This window comes from Anomaloglossus baeobatrachus, chromosome 4 (assembly GCF_048569485.1).
Source record: "Anomaloglossus baeobatrachus isolate aAnoBae1 chromosome 4, aAnoBae1.hap1, whole genome shotgun sequence".
Classification (NCBI taxonomy): Eukaryota; Metazoa; Chordata; class Amphibia; order Anura; family Aromobatidae; genus Anomaloglossus; species Anomaloglossus baeobatrachus.
In genome coordinates this window covers 196,951,211-196,963,658 of record NC_134356.1, presented here as the reverse complement: position 1 = coordinate 196,963,658, position 12,448 = coordinate 196,951,211, and the positions used below count along the sequence as shown (strand labels likewise).

Genomic DNA, 12,448 nt, shown 5'->3' with positions numbered 1-12,448 from the left:
CGACCGCAGCAAGAACCGTAAAAGGCACTTCAATGCCCCCTCTCATGTGCGCAGGAAGATCATGTCTTCCCCCCTGTCCAAGGAGCTGAGGCAGAAGTACAACGTCCGCTCTATGCCCATCCGCAAGGACGACGAGGTCCAGGTGAGTGCCCCCCGGGGGTGGGGAAGGTGACATGGCGCATCCTCCGCCGGAGATCCCGAGTAAGGGGGATGCAGCGCTCCTGGCCCTCCACTGCAGGTGGAATGCTAAAGGATGGTGATGCCCCATACCGCCTGTGTATACCTCCATGGCTGACCCTAGACTGAGGGCCCCCTCTCTGCAGCCCCCTACATCTGAGCATCTCTCGTACCCCCCATGTCTTCTACATCTTAGCATCTCCCGTACCCCCATGTCTTCTACAGCTGAGCATCTCCCGTACCCCCATGTCTTCTACATCTTAGCATCTCCCGTGCCCCCCATGTCTTCTACAGCTGAGCATCTCCCGTACCCCCGTGTCTTCTACAGCTGAGCATCTCCCGTACCCCCATGTCTTCTACAGCTGAGCATCTCCCGTACCCCCATGTCTTCTACAGCTGAGCATCTCCCGTACCCCCATGTCTTCTACAGCTGAGCATCTCCCGTATCCCCCATGTCTTCTACAGCTGAGCATCTCCCGTATCCCCCATGTCTTCTACAGCTGAGCATCTCCCGCACCCCCATGTCTTCTACAGCTGAGCATCTCCCGCACCCCCATGTCTTCTACAGCTGAGCATCTCCCGCACCCCCATGTCTTCTACAGCTGAGCATCTCCCGTATCCCCCATGTCTTCTACAGCTGAGCATCTCCCGTACCCCCATGTCTTCTACAGCTGAGCATCTCCCGTACCCCCATGTCTTCTACAGCTGAGCATCTCCCGTACCCCCATGTCTTCTACAGCTGAGCATCTCCCGTACCCCCATGTCTTCTACAGCTGAGCATCTCCCGTACCCCCATGTCTTCTACAGCTGAGCATCTCCCGTACCCCCATGGCTTCTACAGCTTAGCATCTCCCGTATCCCCCATGTCTTCTACAGCTGAGCATCTCCCGTACCCCCATGTCTTCTACAGCTGAGCATCTCCCGTATCCCCCATGTCTTCTACAGCTGAGCATCTCCCGTACCCCCATGTCTTCTACAGCTGAGCATCTCCCGTACCCCCATGTCTTCTACAGCTGAGCATCTCCCGTTCCCCCCATGTCTTCTACAGCTGAGCATCTCCCGTTCCCCCCATGTCTTCTACAGCTGAGCATCTCCCTACCCCCATGTCTTCTACAGCTGAGCATCTCCCGTACCCCCATGTCTTCTACAGCTGAGCATCTCCCGTACCCCCCATGTCTTCTACAGCTGAGCATCTCCCGTACCCCCATGTCTTCTACAGCTTAGCATCTCCCGTATCCCCATGTCTTCTACAGCTGAGCATCTCCCGTTCCCCCCATGTCTTCTACAGCTGAGCATCTCCCGTATCCCCCATGTCTTCTACAGCTGAGCATCTCCCGTACCCCCATGTCTTCTACAGCTGAGCATCTCCCGTACCCCCATGTCTTCTACAGCTGAGCATCTCCCGTTCCCCCCATGTCTTCTACAGCTGAGCATCTCCCGTTCCCCCCATGTCTTCTACAGCTGAGCATCTCCCGTACCCCCATGTCTTCTACAGCTGAGCATCTCCCGTACCCCCATGTCTTCTACAGCTGAGCATCTCCCGTACCCCCCATGTCTTCTACAGCTGAGCATCTCCCGTACCCCCATGTCTTCTACAGCTGAGCATCTCCCGTACCCCCATGTCTTCTACAGCTGAGCATCTCCCGTTCCCCCCATGTCTTCTACAGCTGAGCATCTCCCGTTCCCCCCATGTCTTCTACAGCTGAGCATCTCCCGTACCCCCGTGTCTTCTACAGCTGAGCATCTCCCGTACCCCCGTGTCTTCTACAGCTGAGCATCTCCCGTACCCCCGTGTCTTCTACAGCTGAGCATCTCCCGTACCCCCGTGTCTTCTACAGCTGAGCATCTCCCGTACCCCCGTGTCTTCTACAGCTGAGCATCTCCCGTACCCCCGTGTCTTCTACAGCTGAGCATCTCCCGTACCCCCGTGTCTTCTACAGCTGAGCATCTCCCGTACCCCCGTGTCTTCTACAGCTGAGCATCTCCCGTACCCCCGTGTCTTCTACAGCTGAGCATCTCCCGTACCCCCGTGTCTTCTACAGCTGAGCATCTCCCGTACCCCCGTGTCTTCTACAGCTGAGCATCTCCCGTACCCCCGTGTCTTCTACAGCTGAGCATCTCCCGTACCCCCGTGTCTTCTACAGCTGAGCATCTCCCGTACCCCCGTGTCTTCTACAGCTGAGCATCTCCCGTACCCCCGTGTCTTCTACAGCTGAGCATCTCCCGTACCCCCGTGTCTTCTACAGCTGAGCATCTCCCGTACCCCCGTGTCTTCTACAGCTGAGCATCTCCCGTACCCCCGTGTCTTCTACAGCTGAGCATCTCCCGTACCCCCGTGTCTTCTACAGCTGAGCATCTCCCGTACCCCCGTGTCTTCTACAGCTGAGCATCTCCCGTACCCCCGTGTCTTCTACAGCTGAGCATCTCCCGTACCCCCCGTGTCTTCTACAGCTGAGCATCTCCCGTACCCCCGTGTCTTCTACAGCTGAGCATCTCCCGTACCCCCGTGTCTTCTACAGCTGAGCATCTCCCGTACCCCCGTGTCTTCTACAGCTGAGCATCTCCCGTACCCCCGTGTCTTCTACAGCTGAGCATCTCCCGTACCCCCGTGTCTTCTACAGCTGAGCATCTCCCGTACCCCGTGTCTTCTACAGCTGAGCATCTCCCGTACCCCCGTGTCTTCTACAGCTGAGCATCTCCCGTACCCCCGTGTCTTCTACAGCTGAGCATCTCCCGTACCCCCGTGTCTTCTACAGCTGAGCATCTCCCGTACCCCCGTGTCTTCTACAGCTGAGCATCTCCCGTACCCCCGTGTCTTCTACAGCTGAGCATCTCCCGTACCCCGTGTCTTCTACAGCTGAGCATCTCCCGTACCCCCGTGTCTTCTACAGCTGAGCATCTCCCGTACCCCCGTGTCTTCTACAGCTGAGCATCTCCCGTACCCCCGTGTCTTCTACAGCTGAGCATCTCCCGTACCCCCCGTGTCTTCTACAGCTGAGCATCTCCCGTACCCCCGTGTCTTCTACAGCTGAGCATCTCCCGTACCCCCGTGTCTTCTACAGCTGAGCATCTCCCGTACCCCCGTGTCTTCTACAGCTGAGCATCTCCCGTACCCCCCGTGTCTTCTACAGCTGAGCATCTCCCGTACCCCCGTGTCTTGTACTAGTAGAATTATATGGGCGTTGTCTATAGAAGTATCACGTAAGTCAGCGGCAAATCTGTAGAGCAGCCAAAGGTGTTTCCAAAGAGTTGGCCCTTGTGTGCATAACTACCTCCACCCCAGCTATGGTCTATATTTACTATTAACAGCAGTGATGTCTACTTAGCACATCAGCCAGTAACAAAGCTCCGCAGCTCGTGCCGTCTACATCAGACAGCCCTGATCACTGAGTTTGCTTTAATTGCAATTCTGTAAGGGTACATGCCCACAATCAGGACCTGCTGTGTCTTGGACGCGGTAAACAGTTACCTGCGGCGCCGCGCGTCTCCTCTGCAGGAGACCGCAGTTGCTCGTGCCCACGATCTGGTTTCGGGGTGCTGCAGGCTCTTTTTCCTGCTGAGAACACTTTGTGACTCCACAGCAAACAATTGACATGCTGCAGTTTGGAAAGTTGCACTGCAGGTCAGTGTTTGCAGAAACAACAAGCACAGTGGGAAGAGATTTCCAGAAATCCAACCACTGTGCTTGTACTGTACAACGCAGCGTTTTGGATTCAGCTGAAGCATGCTGCATCCAAAACACTGTGAAGACTGATCGTGGCAACGTACCCTAACCCCTTTTATGATAGCCGCCCCACATACCTTAGAATATGCCTTGTATACTTGTTCCTCTCTGTTAACAGGCGCTGAGTGGTCTGATGGGCATCTCTGTATTGTGATTGGCCTCTTTCCCCACAATCGCGGTCTCTACAGCCGTTCTTGAGGTGGCTGTAGTCATTCAGTAATTTCTACTCACGCCTGCACAGTAGGGTACACAACCTACGCAGGCACAGCAGGCGTGTGGATAATGTCAGTCACATAAATCGGGCTGGAGAGATGGCGATTACGTGGACAGATCAGATGGCACAGATTATCATATGGAGGAGCATTTTCTTAAGTATGCGAGGCACCTGTAATCTTAGGAACACAATTTTATAAATAGCACAAGATTGTTGGATACAATTTTATACAGGCAAAATCTGGGTGACATTCCCTTTAAATATTTCCATTTTCAACAACTGTTGTAAAGAATCTCACTGACTTCCGCTCGTTTGTCCGGATTGACCTAAACGTTAGGGGTGCTTCACACATAGCGAGATGGCTACCGAAATCGCTGCTACGGCACAGTTTTGGTGACGCAACAGTGACCTCATTAGCGATCTCGCTGTGTGTGACACTGAGCAGCGATCTGGCCCCTGCTGTGAGATCGCTGCTCGTTACACACAGCCCTGGTTCGTTTTCTTCAAAGGCGCGCTCCCGCTGTGACGCACAGATCGCTGTGTGTGACAGCGCGGAGAGAGCGACGAAATGAAGCGAGCAGGAGCCGGCGTCTGGCAGCTGCGGTAAGCTGTAACCAGGGTAAACATCGGGTAACCAAGGTGGTTACCCGATATTTACCTTAGTTACCAGCCTCCGCAGCTCTCACGCTGCCTGTGCTGCCGGCTCCGGCTCTCTGCACATGTAGCTGCAGTACACATCGGGTTAATTAACCCGATGTGTACTGTAGCTAGGAGAGCAAGGAGCCAGCGCTAAGCAGTGTGCGCTGCTCCCTGCTCTCTTGGTTATGATCGCTGCTTCGGCTGCTGTTTGACAGCTAAGCAGCGATCATAACAGCGACTTACAAGGTCGCTGTTAAGTCACAGAAAATGGTGACGTAACAGCGACTTCGCTGTCGCTTAGTGTGAACCAGCCCTTAGGCAGTGTATTCTCATTCGTATCACAGTGGGCAGTTTGTTACAAATATGTCCTGACTATCTGACGTATTGCGCTCACTATGCAGAGTTTACTGGGCAGGATTGTACCAACTTCTCAGCTGTGACAAGGCTTTGATACATTTTAAATCTATGGATGTAAATTAGTTTCTATTCACTGTCAGGAAACACATTTTGAAATGTTGAGTATTAGCTTTTTTTTTTTTTTACTGGTCCGAGCTGCTGGAAATCTTTTCTAGCAATTTCAGCAGTGTGGGCAACCATGGACAAGAAACCCAGAGCTAGTCTGTGATACTGCACTGTTATATACTACGCCCAGAGCTAGTCTGTGATACTGCGCTGTTATATACTACGCCCAGAGCTAGTCTGTGATACTGCACTGTTATATACTACGCCCAGAGCTAGTCTGTGATACTGCGCTGTTATATACTACGCCCAGAGCTAGTCTGTGATACTGCGCTGTTATATATACTACGCCCAGAGCTAGTCTGTGATACTGCACTGTTATATATACTACGCCCAGAGCTAGTCTGTGATTCTGCGCTGTTATATACTACGCCCAGAGCTAGTCTGTGATACTGCGCTTTTATATACTACGCCCAGAGCTAGTCTGTGATGCTGCGCTGTTGTATACTACGCCCAGAGCTAGTCTGTGATACTGCGCTGTTATATACTACGCCCAGAGCTAGTCTGTGATACTGCGCTGTTATATACTACGCCCAGAGCTAGTCTGTGATACTGCGCTGTTATATACTACGCCCAGAGCTAGTCTGTGATGCTGCGCTGTTATATACTACGCCCAGAGCTAGTCTGTGATACTGCGCTGTTATATACTACGCCCAGAGCTAGTCTGTGATACTGCGCTGTTATATACTACGCCCAGAGCTAGTCTGTGATACTGCGCTGTTATATACTACGCCCAGAGCTAGTCTGTGATGCTGCGCTGTTATATACTACGCCCAGAGCTAGTCTGTGATACTGCGCTTTTATATACTACGCCCAGAGCTAGTCTGTGATGCTGCGCTGTTGTATACTACGCCCAGAGCTAGTCTGTGATACTGCGCTGTTATATATACTACACCCAGAGCTAGTCTGTGATACTGCGCTGTTATATATACTACGCCCAGAGCTAGTCTGTGATACTGCACTGTTATATATACTACGCCCAGAGCTAGTCTGTGGTTCTGCGCTGTTATATACTACGCCCAGAGCTAGTCTGTGATACTGCGCTGTTATATACTACGCCCAGAGCTAGTCTGTGATACTGCGCTTTTATATACTACGCCCAGAGCTAGTCTGTGATGCTGCGCTGTTGTATACTACGCCCAGAGCTAGTCTGTGATACTGCGCTGTTATATATACTACACCCAGAGCTAGTCTGTGATACTGCGCTGTTATATATACTACGCCCAGAGCTAGTCTGTGATACTGCACTGTTATATATACTACGCCCAGAGCTAGTCTGTGGTTCTGCGCTGTTATATACTACGCCCAGAGCTAGTCTGTGATACTGCGCTGTTATATACTACGCCCAGAGCTAGTCTGTGATACTGCGCTGTTATATACTACGCCCAGAGCTAGTCTGTGATACTGCGCTGTTATATACTACGCCCAGAGCTAGTCTGTGATACTGCGCTGTTATATACTACGCCCAGAGCTAGTCTGTGATACTGCGCTGTTATATACTACGCCCAGAGCTAGTCTGTGATACTGCGCTGTTATATACTACGCCCAGAGCTAGTCTGTGATACTGCGCTTTTATATACTACGCCCAGAGCTAGTCTGTGATGCTGCGCTGTTGTATACTACGCCCAGAGCTAGTCTGTGATACTGCGCTGTTATATATACTACACCCAGAGCTAGTCTGTGATACTGCGCTGTTATATATACTACGCCCAGAGCTAGTCTGTGATACTGCACTGTTATATATACTACGCCCAGAGCTAGTCTGTGGTTCTGCGCTGTTATATACTACGCCCAGAGCTAGTCTGTGATACTGCGCTGTTATATACTACGCCCAGAGCTAGTCTGTGATACTGCGCTGTTATATACTACGCCCAGAGCTAGTCTGTGATACTGCGCTGTTATATACTACGCCCAGAGCTAGTCTGTGATACTGCGCTGTTATATATACTACGCCCAGAGCTAGTCTGTGATACTGCGCTGTTATATATACTACGCCCAGAGCTAGTCTGTGATTCTGCGCTGTTATATACTACGCCCAGAGCTAGTCTGTGATGCTGCGCTGTTGTATACTACGCCCAGAGCTAGTCTGTGATACTGCGCTGTTATATACTACGCCCAGAGCTAGTCTGTGATACTGCGCTGTTATATACTACGCCCAGAGCTAGTCTGTGATACTGCGCTGTTATATACTACGCCCAGAGCTAGTCTGTGATGCTGCGCTGTTATATACTACGCCCAGAGCTAGTCTGTGATACTGCGCTGTTATATACTACGCCCAGAGCTAGTCTGTGATACTGCGCTGTTATATACTACGCCCAGAGCTAGTCTGTGATACTGCGCTGTTATATACTACGCCCAGAGCTAGTCTGTGATGCTGCGCTGTTATATACTACGCCCAGAGCTAGTCTGTGATGCTGCGCTGTTATATACTACGCCCAGAGCTAGTCTGTGATACTGCGCTTTTATATACTACGCCCAGAGCTAGTCTGTGATACTGCACTGTTGTATACTACGCCCAGAGCTAGTCTGTGATACTGCGCTGTTATATATACTACACCCAGAGCTAGTCTGTGATACTGCACTGTTATATACCACTGATGTTACCTGAAGTCTGTTTGGTTTTATATAGTTTTTAGCCTCTAGCGGTTCTGATTTAACACTAGTTATTGCTGTTTTTTTTGTTTTTTTTTAATAGTGAGTAAATGTAGTTTCTCTCCCCTCCCCCGAGACGTTCCCTTCTATACCTGTGTATGAAGGGCTTGTTGTGGGGAGGTAGATAAAGTCATCTGACTTGGAGCGGTGTCTGTCCAGTGATTTTACACCTCATTAACAGATGGAACAAGCATTCATGTTTATTTTGTCCTCTTGTTTAATGCATGTGAACTGCTCGCTAACACTTTTATATTTTTGTAGGTGGTCCGTGGACACTACAAAGGCCAGCAAATTGGTAAAGTTGTCCAGGTATACAGGAAAAAATATGTGATCTACATTGAGCGTGTGCAACGTGAGAAGGCCAACGGTACCACCGTTCATGTTGGTATTCACCCCAGCAAGGTGCGTATTGGTCAGGGTTACAGAAAGTGGGTTGTGATTGTGAAAACCTCCTAAGGCTATGTGCGCACGCCGTGGATTTGCTGCAGAAAATGTGTCTAACATTTCTGCAGACATTCCCTAGCAAAACCTATGGGTTTAAAAAAAAATGCTGTGCGCACGCTGCGTTTTTTTTTATACCTCCGTATTTACCCGCGGATTCTCCGTTACGGAATTAATGTGCATGTCACTTTTCCGCAGATACCTGCAATTTTTGCCTTACATAATGGTAAATCCGCATGGACTAACCTGCGGCCAAACCACGGCAAAACCGCATGCGGATTTTGTTGCGGTTCAGGGGGTCTGGATTGTCCTTTAGAAAGTTAAATTCTAGTGCGCACATGGCCTAAAGGTCTGATAATATGTGATAGGTCAGCATAGTAAGAGGCAACAAAGCCAGGTTATGCTGGAAAACCAAATGATCATTACTTTCCGGCTGCAGCCCCTGCAGATCCGGTATTGCCACTGCTACTTTCTGGGCTTAGTGATGCTGGAGTGATCGGAGCTCACAGGGCAAATATTGCTGGCTTTGTTCTCAAGCAGTACATGCCTTTGCACCCTTTTTTTTTCCTTCAACTTGCAGCAGATTTTAAGGTGTATTTCAAATACTACAAGGGCTCACAGAATTTGTTGTACGTGTTATTAAAGGGAACCTGTCTGTGCAATATGCACCCAGAACCTTGAGCAGTTCTGGATACATATTGCTAATCTCTGTCTAAGGTTACCGTCACACTAAGCGACGTAACCAGCCATCTGACCTGGCAGGGATCGTTGGTGCAAAGCTACATGGTCGCTGGTGAGCTGTCAATCAGGCAGATCTCCACAGCGATCAGCAACCTGTGTAACGACTCTGTGCTTCGTAACCATGGTACACATCGGGTTACTAAGAAAAGCGCTTAGCTTGGATACCCGATATGTACCTTTGTTACCAGCAGCTGCCAGAAGCCGGCTCCCTGCACACGTAACCATGGTACAAGGTTACTAAGCAAGGCGTCTTGCTTGAGTACTTGATATGTACCTTGGTTACCAGCTTACCGCAGGCTGCCAGAAGCCGGCTCCCTGCACATTCAGATCGTTGGTTCCCGCTTTCAAACACAACGATGTGTGCTTCACAGCGGGAGAGCAACGACTAAAAAATGGTCCAGGACATTCAGCAACAACCGGCGACCTCACAGCAGGGGCCGGGTCGCTGCTGGATGTCACACACAGCGACATCGCTGGCAAGATCGCTGTTACGTCACAAAAAACTTGACTCTGCAGCGATGTTGCTTAGTGAGACGTGGCCTTAACTGTCCCAGGCTATATTAACATGGATAAAGAGATCTTTACAAAGAGCATTTCTAAAGATCTTTTATCATATGCTAATGAGCACGGGGACTAGTCGCAAGGGCGTGATTTCCCGACTAGTCAGCCCCTTAGTATGTAAACACATCTGTGAGTGTGCTAACATGCTAATGAAGGCACTGCGTTAGATAGAGGTTGGTCACACTCACCTCTGCTGCTATCGTGTCTAAAGGGGGCTTTACACGGTAGCGATATCTGTACCGATATCGCTAGCGTGCATACCCGCCCCTATCATTTGTGCGACACGGGCATACCGCTGCCCGTCGCGCACAAAAACGCGTTCCCCGTCACACGGCTTACCTGCCCTGCGACGTCGCTCTGGTCGGTGATCCGCCTCCTTTCTAAGGGGGCGGGTTGTGCGGCGTCACAGCGACATCACACAGCAGGCGGCCAATAGAAGCGGAGGGGCGGAGATGAGCGTGGCGTAAACATCCCGCCCACCTCCTTCCTTCTGCGTTGCCGGTGGACGCAGGTAGATGTTCCTCGCTCCTGCGGTGTCATACACAGCGATGTGTGCTGCCGCAGGGACGAGGAACAACATCGCTGAGAGGTAAACGATTTTTTGTTTTAGGATGACCTTTCCGCAGCAAAAGATTTTGTCCGCTTTTGCGATCTTTTTAGGTCGCACATAAGTGTCATACGCTGCGATATCGTTAATGACGCCGGATGTGCGTCACGAACTACGTTACCCCGACGATAAAACATTAACGATATCTTAGCGTGTAAAGCCCCCTTAAGAGTCCTGTCTACGGGTGTACAGGTCCTGGCTTCAAACCCATCTAGTGTGCATGACTGAAAGTCTGGGATCATGCGCACTGAGCCGAAATCCAGGACTCGGACACGATGGCAGCAGAGGTAAGTGCGACTATCATCTAGATCAGGGGTCTCAAACACGCGGCCCGCGGGCCGCATGCGGCCCTTCATGTGGCTTCTTGCGGCCCGCTGGCCCGTGGACCCGGTAAAGATGGTGACCGGTGCAAGAGGCCGCAGCCTCCAGCTATCTATTTCAGTTTACAGTTTTGCCTTTGCCGGGCACAGTAAAGTTCTCGCTGCAGAACACAATAACAGCCGCCTGCCAATCAGAGGCAAGCACCTGCTCCATATGACCTCAGATGCTTACCTGTGATTGGCCAGTGGCTGTTGTGCAGTGAGAACTGCTCCGAGTGCTCTGCACGCGCCGGCAGAAAGGGTGTGTGTGTGTGTGTGTGTGTGTTTCTGCTGCTGGCTGAGGCTGCACAGGGTGTGTGTGTGTGTGTGTGTTTCTGCTGCTGGCTGAGGCTGCACAGGGTGTGTGTGTGTGTGTGTGTGTGTCAGCTGAAGCTGCACAGGGTGTGTGTGTGTGTGTGTGTTTGTGTGTGTGTGTGTGTGTCAGCTGAGGCTGCACAGGGGGTGTGAGTGTGTGTGTTTCTGCTGCTGGCTGAGGCTGCATAGGGTGTGTGTGTGTGTGTGTGTGTCCGCTGAGGCTGCACAGGGTGTGTGTGTGTGTGTGTGTTTCTGCTGCTGGCTGAGGCTGCACAGGGTGTGTGTGTGTGTGTGTGTGTGTGTGTGTGTGTGTGTGTGTTTCTGCTGCTGGCTGAGGCTGCACAGGGTGTGTGTGTGTGTGTGTGTTTCTGCTGCTGGCTGAGGCTGCACAGGGTGTGTGTGTATGTGTGTGTCAGCTGAGGCTGCACAGGGTGTGTGTGTGTGTCAGCTGAGGCTGCACAGGGGGGGTGTGTGTGTGTGTTTCTGCTGCTGGCTGAGGCTGCATAGGGTGTGTGTGTGTGTGTGTGTGTCCGCTAAGGCTGCACAGGGTGTGTGTGTGTGTGTGTGTTTCTGCTGCTGGCTGAGGCTGCACAGGGTGTGTGTGTGTGTGTGTTTCTGCTGCTGGCTGAGGCTGAACAGGGTGTGTGTGTGTGTCTGTGTGTGTTAGCTGAGGCTGCACAGGGTGTGTGTGTGTGTGTGTGTCTGTTAGCTGAGGCTGCACAGGGTGTGTGTGTGTGTGTCTGTTAGCTGAGGCTGCACAGGGTTTGTGTGTGTGTGTCTGTTATCTGAGGCTGCACAGGGTGTGTGTGTGTGTCAGCTGAGGCTGCACATGGTTTGTTTGTGTGTGTGTGTGTCTGTTAGCTGAGGCTGCACAGGGTGTGTGTGTGTGTCTGTTAGCTGAGGCTGCACAGGGGGTGTGTGTGTGTGTGTCTGTTAGCTGAGGCTGCACAGGGTGTGTGTGTGTGTGTGTGTCTGTTAGCTGAGGCTGCACAGGGTGTGTGTGTGTGTCTGTTAGCTGAGGCTGCACAGGGTGTGTGTGTGTGTGTGTGGCACCCCAGGGTTGCCACAGTAACAACACAAAGGGTTAACTCCCCACACACAACACCAAGACCTCCTGGCCAGAAGGGGGAGACCAAGCTGCTTCCCTGTACATTCTGGTGGGGGGAGGAAATGGTCAGGAGTTTCAGTTTGGAAGTTCAGTGCAGAGCACTGAGGAGAAAGGATCTCTGCAGGTTGGAAGCTGGCTTTAGCTCACCTCAGGATCCACTGACCAATTCCAGGCCTAGCTGAGGGTCTGAGGAAAGGAGAAAGCGTACACAGAGGAACATTCCTGGGAGGCAGAGCATTGCTGAGCTCATCCCAGTGGAGCACATAGAACGGATGCTGGATCCGAGACTGCAGGTTACATACTGCACAGTGAACACCAGAGAAGTGAGGATTCCACATTCTCTATCTGTACCACAGACACCGCAACAAACGCAGAGTTCAGGAACATACAA

The 12,448-nt window shown here is 51.6% G+C and overlaps 1 protein-coding gene across 1 annotated transcript in view; it reads left to right on the top strand.

Moving 5' to 3' along the window:
- The first annotated feature begins 6 nt into the window (after window positions 1–6).
- The window catches only part of RPL26L1 (ribosomal protein L26 like 1), an 18,236-nt gene continuing 5,794 nt past the window's right edge, over window positions 7–12,448 (top strand). The window contains exons 1-2 of the mRNA XM_075344617.1: window positions 7–142; window positions 8,187–8,327. Of these exons, the coding sequence (XP_075200732.1) occupies window positions 62–142; window positions 8,187–8,327 (222 nt within the window). The 5' untranslated portion in view covers window positions 7–61. The remainder of the gene's footprint in view (window positions 143–8,186; window positions 8,328–12,448) is intronic.